General features: G+C 37.8%; 1 protein-coding gene across 24 annotated transcripts in view; it reads right to left on the bottom strand.

Moving 5' to 3' along the window:
- The window catches only part of IFT25 (intraflagellar transport 25), a 27,611-nt gene extending 8,967 nt beyond the window's left edge, over window positions 1–18,644 (bottom strand). Inside the window, exons 1-7 of one of the 24 annotated variants that reach the window (XM_070609540.1) lie at window positions 18,497–18,630; window positions 17,348–17,435; window positions 12,930–12,992; window positions 12,357–12,423; window positions 11,594–11,730; window positions 10,479–10,547; window positions 9,675–9,787 (exon numbers count right to left, since the gene is read on the bottom strand). In XM_070609540.1, coding sequence (XP_070465641.1) covers window positions 9,675–9,787; window positions 10,479–10,547; window positions 11,594–11,665 — 254 coding nt within the window. In that variant the 5' untranslated portion in view covers window positions 11,666–11,730; window positions 12,357–12,423; window positions 12,930–12,992; window positions 17,348–17,435; window positions 18,497–18,630. Of the gene's footprint in view, window positions 1–9,674; window positions 9,788–10,478; window positions 10,548–10,949; window positions 11,731–12,356; window positions 12,424–12,929; window positions 12,993–17,340; window positions 17,436–18,490 lie in introns of those variants that run through there. The other 23 variants (XM_070609542.1, XM_070609547.1, XM_070609557.1 and 20 more) reach the window with 23 other exon arrangements.
- Window positions 18,645–18,758: the final 114 nt, after the last annotated feature.

The raw sequence follows: 18,758 nt of genomic DNA, 5'->3' as shown, positions 1-18,758 counted from the left end.
ATTGTATTTTTATTATATATTTGTAGCAGTCCTTTGCGAGATACATGTATTGTGAATATTTTCTCCCACTCTGTAGTTTGCCTTTTTTTTGACGAAGATTAGCCCTGAGCTAACATCTGCTGCCAATGTTCCTCTTTTTGCTGAGGAAGACTGGCCCTGAGCTAATATCCATGCCCATCTTCCTCTACTTTATATGTGGGACACTGCCTCAGCATGGCTTGACAAGTGGTGTGTAGGTCTGCACCCAGGATCCAAACCGGCGAACCTCGGCCACTGAAGTGGAGCATGTGAACTTAACCACTGCACCACCAGGCCAGCCCTCCCTTTTCATTTTTAATTGTGTCTTTCAATAAGCAGAAATTTTATTATTGGTAAGGTTCAGTTTTATTACTTTTTCTTTTATGATCAGTGATTTTTATATCCTAAGAAATCTTTGCCTATCCCATTGTCACGAAGGTACTTATGTTTTCTTCTAGAAGCTTAATAATTTTAGCTTTGAGATCTATGATCCATCTTGAATTAATTTTTGTGTTGACTATGAGGTAGGGGTCAAGGTTCATTTTTATCTGTATGTTTATACAGTTGTTCCAGCACCATTTATTAAAAAGACTTTTGTTTTCCTATTGAATTTCCTTGGTATCTCTGTCTAAAATGAGTGGTCTATACATGGGGAGATCTATTTCTGCCTCCTCCATTTTATTCCACTGACTTGTTTCTGTATCCTTAGTCTTTTGTTAAAAATTAATTGACATATGTGCGCGGCTATTTCTGTGCTTTCTATTCTGTTCCAACGTTCTATATAGACATATCTTTACAAAAATACTGCACTGTTTTGATTACCTTATATTATTCCTAAATCTTGAAATCAGACAATGTAAGTGCTCAAACTTTCTCCTTTTTCAAGATTGTTTTGACCAGACTAGGTCACTACATTTCCATATACATTTCAGAATCAATTTGTTCATTTCTACGTAAAAGTCCATTGAGACTTTGATTGACATTGCACCAAACCCATAGGTCATTTTATGGAGAAATTGTCATCTTAACAATATTGAGTTTCCCAATCACGAATGTAGTATATCTTTCCATTTATTTAGTTAATTTTTCTCAGCAACATTTTATAGTTTTCAGCATAAAGATCCTGCATATCTTGTTAAGTTTATTCTTAATTTTTTTATGTTTTGACTGCTATTGTAAATGGAATTTTTAAAAATTTTATTTTCCAATTGTTTCCTGCTAGTATATAATAATACAATTGATTTTTGTATATTGACCTTGCTAAATTCACTTATTAGCTCTAGTTTTTTTTGTAAATTCCTTAGAGTTTTCTATGAAACATTCATATAATCTGTGAACAAAGATAATTTTACTCTCTTTCTGATCTTTATGCTTTTTATGTCTTTTCTTGCCTTCATGCACTTGCTAAGACCTCCAGAACAATGTTGAGTAGAAATGGTGAGAGCGAACATTGTTGCTTTGTTTCCAATCTCAGGGAGAAAGTATTTATTATTTTACCATTAAGCTGAATGTTTTTAGTAGATGCTGTTATCAGACTGAGGAAGTTCCCTTCTCTTCTTAGCTTGCCGAGAATTTTTACCATGAATGGATGTTGAATTTTGCCAAATGCTTTTTCTGTATCTATTGGGATGATCGTACGATTTCTCTCCCTTGTTCTGGTAAAGTGAACTGTACTCAACCTTGTATTCCCATGATCATGTGGTAAATACGCCAACGCTGCATTCCCAAGATAAACTCCATTTGCCGGATTCAATTTACAAGGATTTTTGCATCAATGTTCATAAAGAGTATTGGTCTTTAATGTCCCTTTCTTGTAATGTTCTTGTCAGGTTTTGGTATCAGGGTTATGTTGTTTTCCTAAACAATCTGAGAAATGTTTCCTCCTCTATTTTTGAAAGATCAGTATTTTTTCTCTAAATATTTGATAGAATCTAATTTCTATAATAGATATATGGCTATTCAGATTTTCTATTTCATTTTTTGTCATTTTTATAGGTTTACTTTTTCAAGGAATCTGACTAATTTAGTAGCCTAACTTTTCTTTTTAAAAAAATTTTGTTTTTAAGCCATGCTTTCCTGGGCCCTGCCACAAACGCCAATTTTAATTATTTTATTTTATTATTATTATTATTTTTGGTGAGGAAGATTGGCCCTGAGCTAACATCTGTGCCAATCTTCCTCTATTTTGTATGTAGGACACCACAACAGTATGGATTGATGAGCGATGTGTAGGTCTGTGCCCAGGATCCAAACCTGTGAACCCTGGGCCACCAAAGTGGAGCACACAAACTTAATCACTATGCCACTGGGCTGGCCCCTAAAAAATATATATATATTTTTTTAAGTCTATTTTTTATTTTTCTGCTTTTTTCTCCTCAAATCCCCCCAGTACATAGTTGCATATTTTCACTGTGGGTCCTTCTTGTTGTGGCATGTGGGATGCCGCCTCAGCGTGGCCTGATGAGTGGTGCCATGTCCACGCCCAGGATCCAAACCAGTGAAACCCTGGGCTGCTGAAGTGGAGTGCACGAACTTAACCACTCAGCCATGGGGCCAGTCCCCCAAAATATTTTTAATTGAGGTATAATTGACATATAACGTTATATTAGTTTCAGGTGTACAACATAATGATTTGATATCCTAAATTTGTTCTTGCTATTGACTTATTACTCTTTTAGAATCTGTAGTGATATCGCTTCTTTCATTGCTGGTACAGGTAATTTGCATTTTCTTTATTTCTTCTTGGCCAGTCTTTCTAGAGGTTTATAATTTTTATTAATCCTTTCAGATAATCAACTTTGGCTTTGTTAATTTTTTCCGATTATCTATTTTCCATTTCATTGATTTCTACTCTTACTTTTATTATTTACTTTCTTCTAATATCTTTGGGTATAATTTGCTCTTCTTTATCTAGCTTCCTAAGGTAGAAATTTAATTACTGATTTTAAAATATTCTTCTTTTTTAATATAAGTATTTATGCTATAACTTTCCCTGGAAGCACTGCTTTAGCTGCATACCATAAATGCGCATATACTGAATTTTCAGTACTATTCAGTTAGAAATATTTTCTAATATCCCTTGTGATTTCCTCTTTTGATTCACGGGTTATTTAGAAGTGTCATGTTTTGGGGGCCAGCCTGGTGGCGTAGTCATCAAGTTTGCACACTCTGCTTCAGTGGGCCAGGATTTGTGGATTTGGATCCCAGGAGCAGACCTATACACGGCTCATCAAGCCATGCTGTGGTAGCATCCCATATTCAAAATAGAGAAAGACTGGCACAGATGCTGGTTCAGGGACAATCTTCCTCAAACAAAAAGAGGAAGATTGACAACAGATGTTAGCTTGGCACCAATCTTCCTCACCAAAAAGAAGTAGTGTCATGTTTGATTTCTAAGTTTCAGTGGTATTTTTCTAGATGTCTTTTTGTTATTTCTAATTTAATTACATAGTGCTCAAAGAACACATTCTTTTTCCCCCAACTTTATTGCAATATAATTGACATATAACATTGTGTAAGTTTAAGGTGTACAACATGATGATTTAATACACATATATATTGCAAAATGATGACTACAATAAAATTTGTTAATGATCCATCATCTCAATTATCTTTTTTTGAGAACATATTCCCTAAGATTTTAGTCTTTTAAAATTTATTGAGATTTATTTTATGATTCAGCATGTTTCAGTGAATGTTAAATGCACACTTGTTCCATGTGCCATTATTGATTATAGTGTTCTCTAAATGTCAATTAAGTCAAAGTGACTGATAGTGTTGTGTGGGTCATCTATATCTTTACTGATTTTTTTGTCTAGCTGCTTTATCATTACTGAAAGAAAGGTGTTAAAATCTCCAAATATACTGTAGATTTGTCTATTTCTCCCTTTCATCTGTCAGTTTTTGCTTTATGTATTTTGAAGATCTACTATTAGGTTCATATACATTTAGGATTGTTACTTCTTCCTGATGAACTCACTTTCTAACATTATAAAATGTTCCCTTTATCTCTGGTAATACTCCTTATCGTACATTCTATTTTATCTGACATGAGTATAGTCACAGCCACTTTCCTATGCTTACTGTTTATTGGATGCATATTTTTCATCCTTTTATTTTCAGCCTATTCATGACTTTATATTTAAAGCACATCTCTTGCATATACTTGAGTCTGACATTTTTACCCAGTCTGACAATCTCTGCCATTTAATTCAACTGTTTAGCCTATTGGCATTTAATATAACTACTGATATGGTTGGGTTTAAGTCTACTATTTTGCTGTTCATTTTCTATTTGTCCCTCCTATCTATTTTTTTCTTGTTCTATTTCTCCTTTTCTGTCTACTTTAGAATGAATTTTAAAAAATTAAAATTCCATTTAACTCCTCTATTGGTTTTTAAGATATACCTTTTTTTTTTTACTGAGTTAATGATAGGTTACAATCTTGTGAAATTTCACTTGTACATTAATGTTTGTCATTCGTGCTGTAGGTGCACCACTTCACCCTTTGTGCCCACCCCTCACCCCACCTTTCCCCTGGTATCCACTAAACTGTTCTTAGTCCACAATTTTAAATTCCTCATATGAGTGGAGTCATACACAGATTATCCTTCTCTCGCTGGCTTATTTCACTTAACATAATTCCCTCAAGGTCCATCCATGTTATTGCAAATGGAATGATTTTGTTCTGTTTTACAGCTGAGTAGTATTCCATTGTACATATGTACCACATCTTCTTTATCCATTCGTCTGTTGCTGGGCACTTAGGTTGCTTCCATGTCTTGGCTATTGTAAACAGTGCTGCAATAAACATTGGGGTGCGTAGGACTTTTGGGATTGCTGGCTTCAAACTCTTTGGATAAATACCCCATAGTGGGATGGCTGGATCGTATGGTAGTTCTATTTTTAGTTTTTTGAGGAATCTCCATACTGTTTTCCATAGTGGCTGCACCAGTTTGCATTCCCATCAGCAGTGAAGATATATCTTTTTTTTAATGGCTGCTCTCAAGGTTATAAGAACGTCATGATAGTCAATTTACAGTGAATTCCACTTTTGTGCCATTGCTTTTGTATATTTTATATCTATATATATAACACTTTTTACATATACATATGTAATAAATCCCACAGTAAAATGTATTTTTTTCTATTAAGTGGTCAGTTGTCTTTCAAAAAAATTAAAAGAAAAAAAAGATAGTGGTTTTTTATTGAGGAAGATAGGCGCTGAGCTAACATCTGTGCCCATCTTCCTCTACTTTATATGTGGGACACCTACCACAGCATGGCTTGATAAGCGGTGCCATGTCCACACCCGGGATCCAAACCAGCAAATCCTGGGCCACTGCAGCTTGCGAACTTAAGCGGCCCCAGAAAAAAAGACATGTTTTCTATTTACCCAAATATCTACCATTTCCAGTGCGTAACCATTTTAATTTCTTCCATAGGTTTGAATTTCCATCTAGTATTATATGGCTTCAACCTGCAGAACTTCCTTTATCATTTCCTGTGATGCAGGTCTAACTTTTGATGAATAAAATGTCTTTATTCTGTCCTCATTTTTGAAGGATATTTTAGCTAGATACAGAATTCTGGGTTGACAGGGTGGTTTATTATTCCTCTTTTTTCCAGCATTTTAAATATATTGTTCCATTGTCACCTGGCTCCCATTGTTTGTGATGCAAAGTCAGCTGTAATTGGTACTACTGTTCCCCTGTATTTAATGTATTTTTTTCCCTCCTTTTTTTTCTTTATGTTTGTTTTTTGGCAGACTACAATATGGTATATTTGTATTTATCTTGCTTTGGGTTTGCTGAATTTCTTGGATCTACAAGATGGCATTTTAAAATAACACTGGGGGAAAATTCGGCCACAAAGTAGAAACCACCCAGATATCCATCAGCTGATGAATGGATAAACAAAATGTGCTATGTCCATACAATGGACTATTATTTGACAATAAGAAGGAATGAAGCACTGATATGTTCTACAACTTGGATGAACCTTGCAAACATGTAAGTAAAAGAGGCATTCACAAAAAACCACATATGTATGATTCCATTTATATGAAACGTCTGAGCAGGCAAATCTATCGAGACAGAAAGCACATTAGTGGGTGCCTCAGGCTGGTGGGGAGAGGGGGAATACAGGGGGAATGTGAGGGGTTGCAAGTTTTCTTCTTGGGGTGTTCTAAAACTGTCTGAAATGTTCTAAAATTGATTGTGAAGACGGTTGTGTAACTCTGTGAATATGCTGGAAGCCAAGGAATTGTACACTTTAAATGGGTGAATTGTATAACATATGAATAATATGTCAACAAAACTGTGACAAAAAAGAAAAAAGAAAGAAGCCAGGTCTCCTAACTCACAATTCTGGTTTTTTTAATACTATGCTTAATATTTCACAATTTATTTGTTGTTTATATTTATATGGTTTTAAATTGTATTTACTTAAATACATTTAATAATTAATAAAAAATAAATTTAAATTTTATTTAAATAGAGTTTATTTTCATAAATTTATATGGCTTTAAATTTTATTTATTTAAATAAGTATATTAAATAAATATAAATATAGGGCTTTTAATTGTCCTATATTTTTTCTCGGGTGCTTTTAAGGAACACGACCAATATAGCAACCAATATATCAAATAGTACATAGAGATGTATTTGGATTTAAAAATGACATATAAGTGAATCCTCATAATTACAAATAATAGTCATCAAAATGGTAGTTTTTTTTTAAATAAGACTTTATAGGGGCTGGCCCCCTGGCCAAGTGGTTAAGTTTGTGCGTTCCACTTTGGCGGCCCAGGGTTTCACCAGTTTGGATCCTGGGTGCGGACATGGCACCGCTTGTCAGGCCATGCAGAGACGGCATCCCACATGCCACAACTAGAAGGACCCACCACTAAAATATACAACTACGTACTGTGGGGATTTGGGGAGGAAAAGCAGAAAAAAAAAAAGAAGATTGGCAACAGCTCAGGTTGTTTAGCTCAGATTAATAGCTCAGGTGCCAAAAAAAAAAAAGACTTTGTAGCTGACAACTGGTTTAACACCTATCATCTCCCGTGGTTTTCTTCACACCTCTGAGGTAGTCAGGGAAGGTGGTAGTTTTCCCATTTTTCACACCAGGAAACTGTGGTGAGCCCAAGGCAACACACATTTCTCACTCACCCAGGAGCTTACTGTAAATCTAGCATTCCTCTACACTATGCCAAAAGACTAATTCTCTCTCTCTCTTCTACTTTTTCTCTTAACTAAGTTTTTTCTAATGCAGAACTTTTTTTCCTCTTTTTTCATTGACATATTAAATACCAGAGGGGAAAAGTAGAGTCAAGGACAAACAGAAATACAATCACTTCCTTTAACTCTTATTTCTGAGGAAATTGAGTTGAGAGCACTGTCCAATAGGGGCAAATTTACAGCACCATTGTCTCCAAATAATTCTATGGTTACTTCCATTTAGATAAATCAACTTTTGAGCAGAGAATAATTTTTCATATTTATCATATAAAGTCTAATTGTATTTGTTGGATGTGCATATGTATTAAAAGTCTCTGATGTGCTCTGTTCAGTTACTAGGTCAGTAACTACTTTTATTCCATAGTTTTCTGTACTAAAAGGTTTTGTCTAATCTCAAAAATACTATGTCCTTAATTAGTACAGCTGATCTTTGGAAGAAATCTCTATATCTGGCAAACAACTTAAGGTAAATCTTTATAGGTCTGTGTATCCTCACAGCAGTTCCCACATTAATTTCTCTACTCCAAGGTAGAGTGGGATAAACAACGATTATCTGAATTTCAGGAAGTAAAAATCTAAGAAGGATTAAGAGGTATAGGCAAAACAGGTATGAGCTTTTTTTTTTTAAAGATTGGCACCTGGGCTAACAACTGTTGCCAATCTTCTTTTTTTTTTTCCCAAAGATTGACACCTGGGCTAACAACTGTTGCCAAACTTTTTATTTTTTTTTCCTGCTTTATCTCCCCAAACTCCCCCTGTACATGGTTGTATATCTTAGTTGCATGTTGTTCTAGTTGTGGGATGTGGGACGCTGCCTCAACGTGGCCTGACGAGCGATGCCATGTCCGTGCCCAGGATGCGAACCCTGGGCCGCTGCAGCAGAGCACGTGAACTTAACCACTCGGCCACGGAGCCGGCCCCTGAAGTTTCTGATTCAAACCTTAAGTTTGAGTTATCATAGCATAGTACAAAGAACCCCAAACTAGGAGTTAGAAGACCTGAGTGTGAGCCTTGATTCTGCCACTTAATTATCTGTGTGATTTTGAGCAAGTCATTTTGCCTCTGAGCATCCTTTTCCTCATCTTTACAGTGAGGTTTAAAATACATATATTTTTGCCTCTTATTGCCTAAGCTTATGGTGAGGGTCAAATGATATAACATCTGTGATATTACAAAGCTCTATGCAAATGTAAAGTAACATATACATATATATGTATGTGTGTGTGTGTATATATATATATAAATACTCAGCTGCTTTTCAATATTAGTTGAGTTTGACTAATATTTGATGGTCTAATTCAAGAAGCTACTCAACAAATATTTTAAGACACTGTGGAGTCGAAGATGAACAAATCATAGACTCTGCCTTGTAGGAATTCACATTGAAGGGTGGAGATGAATATAAAAAATAAATAATTACACAAGAAAGGAATAAATAAGGGAATAGAGGTGTATACCAAATTCTAACGGAGTCCAACAAAAAGGCAAACTCATCCTACCTGAGGGGAAAGGAACAGATGTCAGAGATGACATAAGGACTAGGCTTACAGGAAGAGGTCAAGTTGCTAGAATTTTATCCATATACTTGGGCTTCATAATAGAACACAAAAAACACAAGACCTGTTACAACTAGCTCTGCCTTCGACAGTTAAAACCAGGACTTAATCTCTTTAGACTCTCTTACCACAATTCTAAAATGAAAGGCGTCAATAAGATGAACTCGTAAGTCCTTCCAGCTCTAAAATCATGATTCTATGAGTCAAACTCTGGTCATTGTACAGACACCAAGAAAGAGAACTCAAGAGAGTAATAAAATAGCCAGAACTATTAAAAAAGGAGTTCTCCCATTAATTACTTTGTCTTGGAATTGGAAAGTCTGAGAATGATATTTATCTCTACCTAGAATCCAGCACAGTGAAGAGTGGAAAGTGGAATGATCTCCAGCAGCTGAGAACCAAACAACGCAGGTGGACAGCAGGAAGTGAAGCATTCAGTTTAGCAAAGATGTTGCTTAGACCAGTAAGGAAATAGGCAGCAGACGGGAAGTTACAACGTTTATATTAAGAAAAACTTGGAATAAAACTATAACCAGATATTAAAATATGCACTTACATAAAATAAGGTCGTGGTTGTTTGAAGTTTTGCCTTGTTAAACCACTTCTTAAAAAACTATTTGTATGAAAAGATGAGTTTAGGAATTATAAAGAAAAGGATCATAAACCTGAATAAACACAACTGAATTAGTTCCAGGAATGATACCACAGGTGGATACCGTCAGGTAATCCAGTTCACTAAACACAAATTAAAGTATATTTAACAGTGCTAGTTGCTGTAAGACATACAGTTCCAGTGCTCAAGCGGTTCACTGACGTAAAAGCAAGACTTTAAGGAAGAGAGAACAGTAACTCTTACCCATCAATCATATTTTCAGGTGGGTGTTTTTCATCACTTGATGTAGCTAAAATCACTTCAGCCCCTTCAGAGCTCAAACAGAGATCAACTTTTCTCATCTTAAAGTGCTGAACCTGCAAATAAAACAATAACAAAAGCAACTTTTTGATTCTCTGAACTTTCTCTGAGAAAAGGAAGCCAAAGCCTGTTGCCTAGCACACAGCTTAACCACCAAGCTCTTCGGCAAGTGGGAGGGGCTCTGACATGTTTATTTACATAAGTAAACGTCTGATGTCTCCCAGGGACAATCTGTAAGATATGACTATTTCCACTAGTCTACAAAACAAGTCCCTGACTATTCTGACATCATTTTCTGCTTCTAAAATTAAAAGCCCTCAATAATTATATGGAAATATCTAACAAGCTAAAGTGACACGAATTAGTGGGTAATTTTTTTTAAAGTTGTTTATATTGTTCTCTCTCTGAAATAAAAAAAAAAACTGAAGCATAAAAACAGATGCTTTGTGGCTGTTTATCCATACACTTGTCAAATGAAGTAGCAAACAATACTATTTACATCTTAAAAGACACCTTATCATCATTATTTTTTTTTTGAACAGAAATGTAAAATAAGAGAGAAGAAAACATTTTACTTATTTTTAAATTCTAAGTCACTTAGGTCATGGACTTAAAGACATTTCTGTTGTATGGTAATATTTTAAGTTTAACAAAAGTATCCTGAAAAGATATTGTTGAGCTCTGCTATGGACCCTGGAGGGTGAGGCAGAAGGAAGACGAGAGAAGATTCCGTCAGATCTCACTCACCCTCCTCTCTGGTCTGGTTGAGATGGGGCACAAACCAAAATATATATCGATGCAAAGTGACTGGGAAAGCTGTATCCAAAAAGAATTAAAACACAAAGAGTGTCTGGAAAAGGGAGGAAGGCTTCTAATACCCTTCATGCCTGAGCCCAGTCTAACTTTTTAAAAAATGAAATTATTTCAAATAAAAAGCGAAGTACAGAGAATAATAAATATATTAAACAACTTTGTACCCACTGCCCACATTTAACAAACGTTAACATTTTACCATATCTACTTTTTTTTTTAGAAATAAGTAGCCTATTAGTGGCCCCATTCCTTTCCTTGCCCAGAGGTAACAGCTATCCTGAAGTGGATGAATATCCCTCCTGACTATATTTTTATACTTTTACCATATATGTACCCATAAACAATATGTACTGTTCTTTCAAAACTTAGAGGGTTTCACAGGGCATATATCCTTTGGCTACTTACTTTTTTTATTCAATATTGTTCTCAAGATTTTATCATGTTGATATATGTAAATCTACTTCATTCATTTTAACTGCTGTAAGGTATTTCCCCACTTCTCTAAGGAAGGGTATTAGGTCAGTTTCCAATTTTTTTGCTATTATAAACAAATTTGCAGTGTACATCTTTGTGCACAATTCTCATGCAGAAGTGGTAGAAAGTCTTTAATGATAAAAGCGTCTCTCTTTATAGAAGCAAAATCATAGAAACTTGGAATCAGCATATCTTCAAGTCAATAAATGATCGATTTGATCTCTAAATTATAACAATTTACATTACCGTCAACAATGTATGAGAGTGTTTCCTCATAATTTCACAAACGTGGTATTGTTAAGACATTTGGGCTTTAGCCAGTCTCACTAGTGTGAAATGGTATCTCAATAAGGTTTCAATTTGTATTACCATGATTACTAGTGAGGCTGAATACTGTTTCATGCGTTTATCGACCATTCAGGTCTCTTCTTCTGCTATTTGCTTTTTCTTATTCTTTGCTCATATTTCTATTGGGTTGCTTTTTTTTTTTTGGTCCTTTCTTTCTGATTTGTAGGAATTTTTCAAATAATATATTTTGGGGGGCTAGCTCCGTGGTGCAGTGGTTAAGTGCGCACATTCTGCTTTGGCGGCCTGGGGTTCGCTGGTTCAGATCCTGGGTGTGGACATGGCACCATCTGGCAAGCCATGCTGTGGTAGGTGTCCCATACATAAAGTAGAGGATGATGGGCACGGATGTTAGCTCAGGGCCAGTCTTCCTCAGCAAAAAAAAGAGAATTGGCAGCAGATGTTAGCTCAGGGCTAATCTTCCTCAAAAAAAAAAAATATATATATTCTGGATGCAAATCCCTTGTTACATATGTTGCAAATATCTTCTCCTACTCTGTGGCTTGATTTTTCTTTTTAACTTTGTTTTTTTGTGTAAGAGTTCCCCTCATCCCCATCACATACTTTCTTTTTTGTTATTGAACTATAACATACATACAGAAAAGAACGCAAATCATAAGTGTATAGCGCAATAAATTTTCACAAAGTAAACACACCCAGGTAACCACCACCCAGGTAAAGAAATAGAACATTACCAGCACTTGAGAACCCGTCCTTATGCCTCCTCCCAAGCACTACCCCTTCCTCCCTCCCAAAGGTAAGTATGGTCCTTATTTCTAACACTATAGATTAATTTTGCCTGAACTATATAGATGTATACATATATAGTTAGGATTATATATATATATATAGTCACATATATACAAGGAATATACACTTTGTACTTGTTGGTATCTGGCTTCTTTCAGTCACCATGTTTTGAGATTTATCCAGTTGTTGTCTGTAGCAGCACTGAAGTGCAACTAAGTAAAGCTGCAACCCAGCCCCACTCACCTCAGCTCCTGATAAGATAGAAAGAAATCAGCCCCTCAGTGGAGCTTCACAGAACACTGGATAGGAACTGAAAAGCAAAGAAAGATTTCTGCAATCTGGAGTACTTAACTCAGATCCCAAAGCCCTAATGAAGGAGGGAAATTATTTCACTCCCAAATATCTGCAGTCAGAGGTAAAGTGAAACTATTCAAATAAAACTACAACGCAGTCCAATCCCAGCACAATCTCTCGCTGGACTGAAGTGATTTGCCCCTTATCCTAGCGACGAGACCAAGAAAACTGTGTGATTTCTCTGGGAAAAAAACATTATCTACTTCAGTGTCTATTTTTTTTTTAAACACGACATCCAACATACAAAGTCACTTGAAGCAGATCTATAGATGACCCAGGTGCTGGAATTAGCAGACAGAGATAAAGATAACTACCACAAATCTGTTAGAGAATGTAGCGAAAAAAATGGACAAACTGGGTGAACAGAAAGAGAATTTTGGAAATTCTAAAAAAGAATACAATGGAAATTCTATAACTTAAAAATACAAAATCTGAAATAAAGAATTCATTAGATGGGCTTACCGTCAGACTGGACCGAGCAGAAGAAAGGGTCAGTGAACTTAAAGATAGGTCAGTGGAAATGATCTAAAATGAAAGAGAGAGAAAAAATATGAAAACAAAAAAACAGAGCACCAAATATCTAGAAAACAATATCAAACTATCCTGAAGTATACATAGTTGGAGTTCTGGAAGGAGAGAAGAAAAAAATAGTGTGGAAGAAAAATTTGAAGAGATATGGCTGAAATTTTTCCAAAATCTATGAAAGACATAAACCCACAGATCCAAGAAGCTCATGAACTCCAAGCTGCATAAATACAAAGAAGATCCTACCTAGGCACATCTTAGCCAATTGCTGAAAATTTAAAAAAGATTAAAAATTAAAATCAGTCAAAGCAAAACCATATTGCATTTAAGAGAACAAGAATCAAACCTGACTTCTCATCAGAAACAATGGAAGCCAAAAGACAATGGGACGACATATTTGAAGTGCTAAAAGACAAAATATAGAATTCTATAGCCAGCAAAAATATTCTTTGAAAGCGAAGCGAAAATAAAGACAGTTTCAGGCAAACAAAAGCTACAAGTATTTGCTACCACTAGACCTACACTACAAAAAATATTAAAGGAAGTTCTTAAGACTACAGGGAAATGATTCCTGGATCTGTTGAAAGGAATGAAGAGCACTGGAAATACCAAATATATTGCTAACGTAAAATAATATTTTAAAAATTTCTTTGTAAGAGTATTGATTCTTTAAAAGAAAAAAACAGCAATGAATGGTATAGATTTAATGGATATAGAAGTAATAAATACAGTAACAACACAAAAGGCAAGAGGAGGGTAAATAAGACTGTACTTTTTGTAAAGTACTTTTATAAAGTTCTTACATTGAACATGACTGAAATAATATTAATTCAAAAGAGACTAGGATGTTAAGGATGCATGTTGTAATCCTAGGATTAGAATAAGTCATCACTGAAAACCATAAAACAAAGAGTTACAGGAAGAAGGCCAACAGAGAAGAAAAAATGGAATACCATAAAAACAATTGATTAATCTGAAAGCCAAAAAGAAGGAACAAAAGAATAAAGACAAATAGGAAATAAATGGCAAGAAGATAGTTTTAAGCACAAATACATCAATTATTTCATTAAATGTTAAGAAACTAAACACTACACTATCAGACAATTAAAAAACCAAGCAGATACTCTTTTCAAAAGTCACACTCTAAATATAAGGATAAACAAAGTAAAAGGTTAGAATAAGATACACTAAGTCTCAATATCTGATAAGGTAAATTCCTCTACTTAATTTTCAAAATTGGTTTGGTTCTATGCTTTATACCTTGATTTCTAGAAACAGTTTTGTCAAGTGACAGAAAAAAATTTTTTTGAGATATTAACTGCAATTCAATTCCATTTATAGATTAATCTGGAGAGAATATCGTGTTTACGACAATGAGTCTTCATATCTATGGATCCGGCATAACTCTTCATTTATTTAAGACTTCTTTTAAGTCCTTAAATTGTTTTATAGTTTCCCTCAAACATATCTTCACTTCTTCTGTTAGATTTACGCTGAGATGCCTTGCAGGTTCTATTTCTACCATAAATGGGATCTGTTAAAAAATAACATTATTTTAAAAAATCTTATTCTTTACCATACAAGGAATATTTCTAACACCTCACCATTAAATGTGATGCTCACTGAAGGTCTTTTTTTTTTTTTTCCTGCTTTATCTCCCCAAATCCCCCCCGTAGATAGTTGTATATCTTAGTTGCGAGTCCTTCTAGTTGTGGCATGTGGGATGCCACCTCAACATGGCCTGACGAGCGGTGCCATGTCCACGCCCAGGATCTGAACCAGCGAAACCCTGGGCCGCTGCAGTGGAGCACAAGAACTTAACCACTCAGCCATGGGGCCAGCCCCTCACTGAAGGTCTTATAGTTCACTAGATTATAGAAATTCCCTTCTCTTTCTAGTTTGTCAGTTCTTTTTCTTTTAAGCATGAATAAGGCACATACTCCAATATTTTTTATTTGTGCCTTTTTTTGCTTTTAATACTACTGATACCAGAGAACTGGTGTTGGATGAACACTGTTAACCTAACTTAGCTTGAAGAAAAGGATGGTGAATTCCTAGAAATACAGATTGATGAACTCGGATGTTAATTTTCTCAACAAAATTCTAAAATTATTAAATTTCATTATTAAAATGATGGTCTTGAAAAGGTAAACACGAAAGTAGTAAAATAGGAAGCAGCAGTAACATTAGTTCACAAAAGTTATACCAACCCTATATCTTTTGTTTGATGGAGTTACTACCAATTAGGGACATGTTCTGAACATTTCAACAAAACTTTAGACAAAGCTTCTCACGAGGGGCTGGCCCCATGGCCGAGTGGTTAAGTTTGTGTGCTCCACTTCAGTGGCTCAGGGTTTCCCTGGTTCGGATCCTGGGCGTGGACATGGCACCGCTTGTCAAGCCATGTTGAGGCAGCATCCCACATGCCACAACTAGAAGGACCCACAACTAAAATATACAACTATGCACTGGGGGGATTTGGGGCGAAAAAGCAGGAAAAAAAAAAGAAAGAAGATCTGCAACAGTTGTTAGCTCAAGTGCCAATCTTTAAAAAAAAAAAAAAAAGCTTCTCACAATATGTGGACCAGATATAGAAATGTGGGTTGGCTGATAGGCAGTACTTTTCATAGATATTTTTAACTCTCTGAATGGCTATACTCAAAGAATGATGATTAATGGAACAAAATGAATTGGGGAAGACCTCTATTTTTATCTCATTCCACATTTTAAATTAAGGACGGGAAAAAGTATGCTTATCAATTTTGCAGATGACACAAAGCTGGGATGTCAGCTAATATGCTAGATGACAGAATTAGCACACAAAAAGATCTGAGCAAGCTAGAAAGATGGGCTGCAATGAATAAGATATTTAATAAGGATAACAGTAAAGGCTTATACTCAGACTTAAAATATCAATCACACAAGGATTGGTCTAGATTGGAATTGGTAAATTACTGCCTGAAAGTCAAATCTAGCCTGCCACCTCTTTTTGTATGGCTCATGAGCTTAGAATGCTTTTTATTTTTAAATTTTTAAAAAAATTGAAATAATGTTTTGTGACATAAAAATTATGTGAAATTCACACTTCAGTGAGAATGAATAGTTATACTGGAACATGGCCATGCTGATTCATTTATATATTGTCTATGACTACTTTTGTGGCACAGTGACAGAGTCGAGTAGCTGTGACAGAGACTATAAGTCTTATAAAGTCTAAAATATTTATTATCTGGCCCTTCACAGAAAAAGTTTGCTGATCTTTGATCAAGATGTGTAAAGCATACAGGTTTGGTTCATTATGAAGCCACCATAAGGCAAGAGTGTACTGTGTCTGCCCCCAAAGGTAAAGGAATGTGGTCTTAGATTCTATCAATAGAGTTAAGGAGAAACTACATTCCATCAAAGTTTTTGAACACCAACTAAGGGCCAGGCGCTGTGCTAGTAACGCAAAGATGACTACAACCCAAGACAAAGATAGCGACTAAGACTTAGTTCTTGCCTTCAAGCTCAGAGTCAAGGAAGATGGATGAGCATGTAACTAGCAACATAATATGTTATGTGATAATAGTGTGATCTACACCCAGAACACTGTGTTCACCACTGGGTAGCATATTTTAAATAGGACATTGTCAGGTTTGATATTGTTCAGTGGAAAGCAAAAAGTTCATGAAGATCTATAAACCATGCTACATGGAGAAAGGTGAAAGAATAGGGGCTGAAACGTTTCGACAGCGATAAAAAAGAAACCTGATTACAATTTTTCCTATCGTTAAGTATTCACAAATGGAAAAAGGATTTACAACTCCAAGAGGGAGGACTGGACTCAACAAATATGAATTTTAAGGAAGAAGACACCAAAGATACAAGAACAAAAACTTAAAAGATTTTAAATCTTTTCCACCTCGGAAAGTGTCCAAGACTAGGAGATAATCTGTGAGGGAAACTAAAGAAAGGATTCCTGCACTCGTGGTTCTTTTAGCCTAAATCAAATTCTAGGAAAGGTGGATTGGAAACAGATAATGAAGGATCGTTAAAGACAATGGGTTTTATCCTTTAGTCCAGCGGTTCTCAACCGGACTGGGAGTGATTTCGACCCCCAGGGGAGACTTGACAGTGTTTAGAGACAGTTTGGCTGTTCCGACGGGGGGGTGGGGGTGGGGGTGGTGCTGCTACTGGCATCTAGTGGGCATTTTGTAATGCTGCTAAATATCCCACCACGCACAGGACAGTCCCTCACAACAAATAATTATACGGCCCAAAATGTGAATAGTGCAGAGGTGGAGAAACCCTGTAGCAACCTATTTGGGGGTGGAAATGCGGGAGTTGGAGACTCAGGGAAAGAACTTGCTTTATACTTTAGGGAGCGGTATCTAGCGCTGACACGTGGTCCATGAACAAGGAAGGGATGTTCAGGTCTTCTCCCACGCTTACGAGCTCGGCTGTCTGAGGGAAGCAGACACGTGCTTTAACACCATACTCATTTCACACCTCCCACATCCGTCAATATCCCTCCTATTTCCTGAGTCGGAAGTAGGACACAGCAGAAATTGGGTTCTCTTTAAGGTTCCTTTGTCGTGGTTAGTGAGAAAGAGGCAAACCAACCCCAAACCAACCCATGGAACAACTCAGCAGGTGTGGCGCTTCCACAACTTCAAAGGCAGGTTGGGGGACGCAGCCTAAGCCCCAGCTGGGACGCCTTACTCTACACACACCGTTCCCCCGGGCCTCAGCTCGCCCACGGCGGCGCCCTCTGGGGGGCCGTCCTTCGCATTTTTAAAGGCCCCTGACCCCGGACTCCCCCGATGCCTCACCCTGTCCTCTAACCCCAGGGCCACTCAGCCACCCATTCACCTCCAGTTCTCATGCCCTTTCCGGGCCCTCTTTCCGCAAGCCTTTCGGGGTGAAGTCCTCAGCTCACCTTCTCCCTAACCAGCCCCTTGATTCTGCAATTCAAAGCCCCTTTTCCCTAACACACTCCCCTGTGTAACTCGGCCTACAGCCATCCTGCTCTCCCCGCGGCCGGGGCCTGCGCTCGGCCTCAGCTGAGCGGCAAACCCGCGCCGCCACCCCTCCTCGCCGCCACCCCCGCCCCCCGGCCCGAGGGCTCTCCACACTGCCTGCTGGGCGTCCTGCCCCAAACCATTTAAAACGTGTTACATGAACCCACATCCTACATCAAACATAGTTCATAACTACACGGGTTCCGTTACAGTCGACAGGCTACATTTTGGTTGATTTATTAATTTCGGTTTGCAATCGTTTCTCCCTCTTTGGGGTCAAAACATTACTCCAGGCCTCCAAAATGTTCGTGGGCCGGCACCAGCGTCTAAGGGCAGGGAAGAGATCCACCCCCCCCCCCCCCCCGCCCCAGGCCTCGCTCCCCGCCCCGCGGCGCCCGCCCTCGCTCGCTCCCCGCCACCAGCGCCCCGCCGGCGGCCTCGTCCCGCCAGGCTCCGCTCCCCTGGGGCCGGCCTAGCCCGCCGCGCCGCCCCGCTCGCCTGGACCTCCGGCTAGCTCCAGGCTCGCCGACAGTCGGGCCTCGGGCTCTCCCGGCCGGCCCGCCCGGCCCGGCCTCCTCAGAGCGGCCCGGCGCGCATGGCTCTACCCACGGCTCTTCGCTCCTCCCCGCTCGCAGGCCCCGCCCCGCCCCCCGGGCCCCACGGAGTTCCCGTGCGCGCGCACAACTCCTCTCCCGGCTCTTCGCCCACTTCACTCGCAGGCCCCGCCCCGCCCCGCCCCCTCCCGGCCTCCTCAGAGTCCCGGTAT

The sequence above is a fragment of the Equus przewalskii genome, chromosome 2 (genome assembly GCF_037783145.1).
Source record: "Equus przewalskii isolate Varuska chromosome 2, EquPr2, whole genome shotgun sequence".
Lineage (NCBI taxonomy): Eukaryota > Metazoa > Chordata > Mammalia > Perissodactyla > Equidae > Equus > Equus przewalskii.
This window is presented reverse-complemented; position numbering and strand designations above follow the sequence as displayed.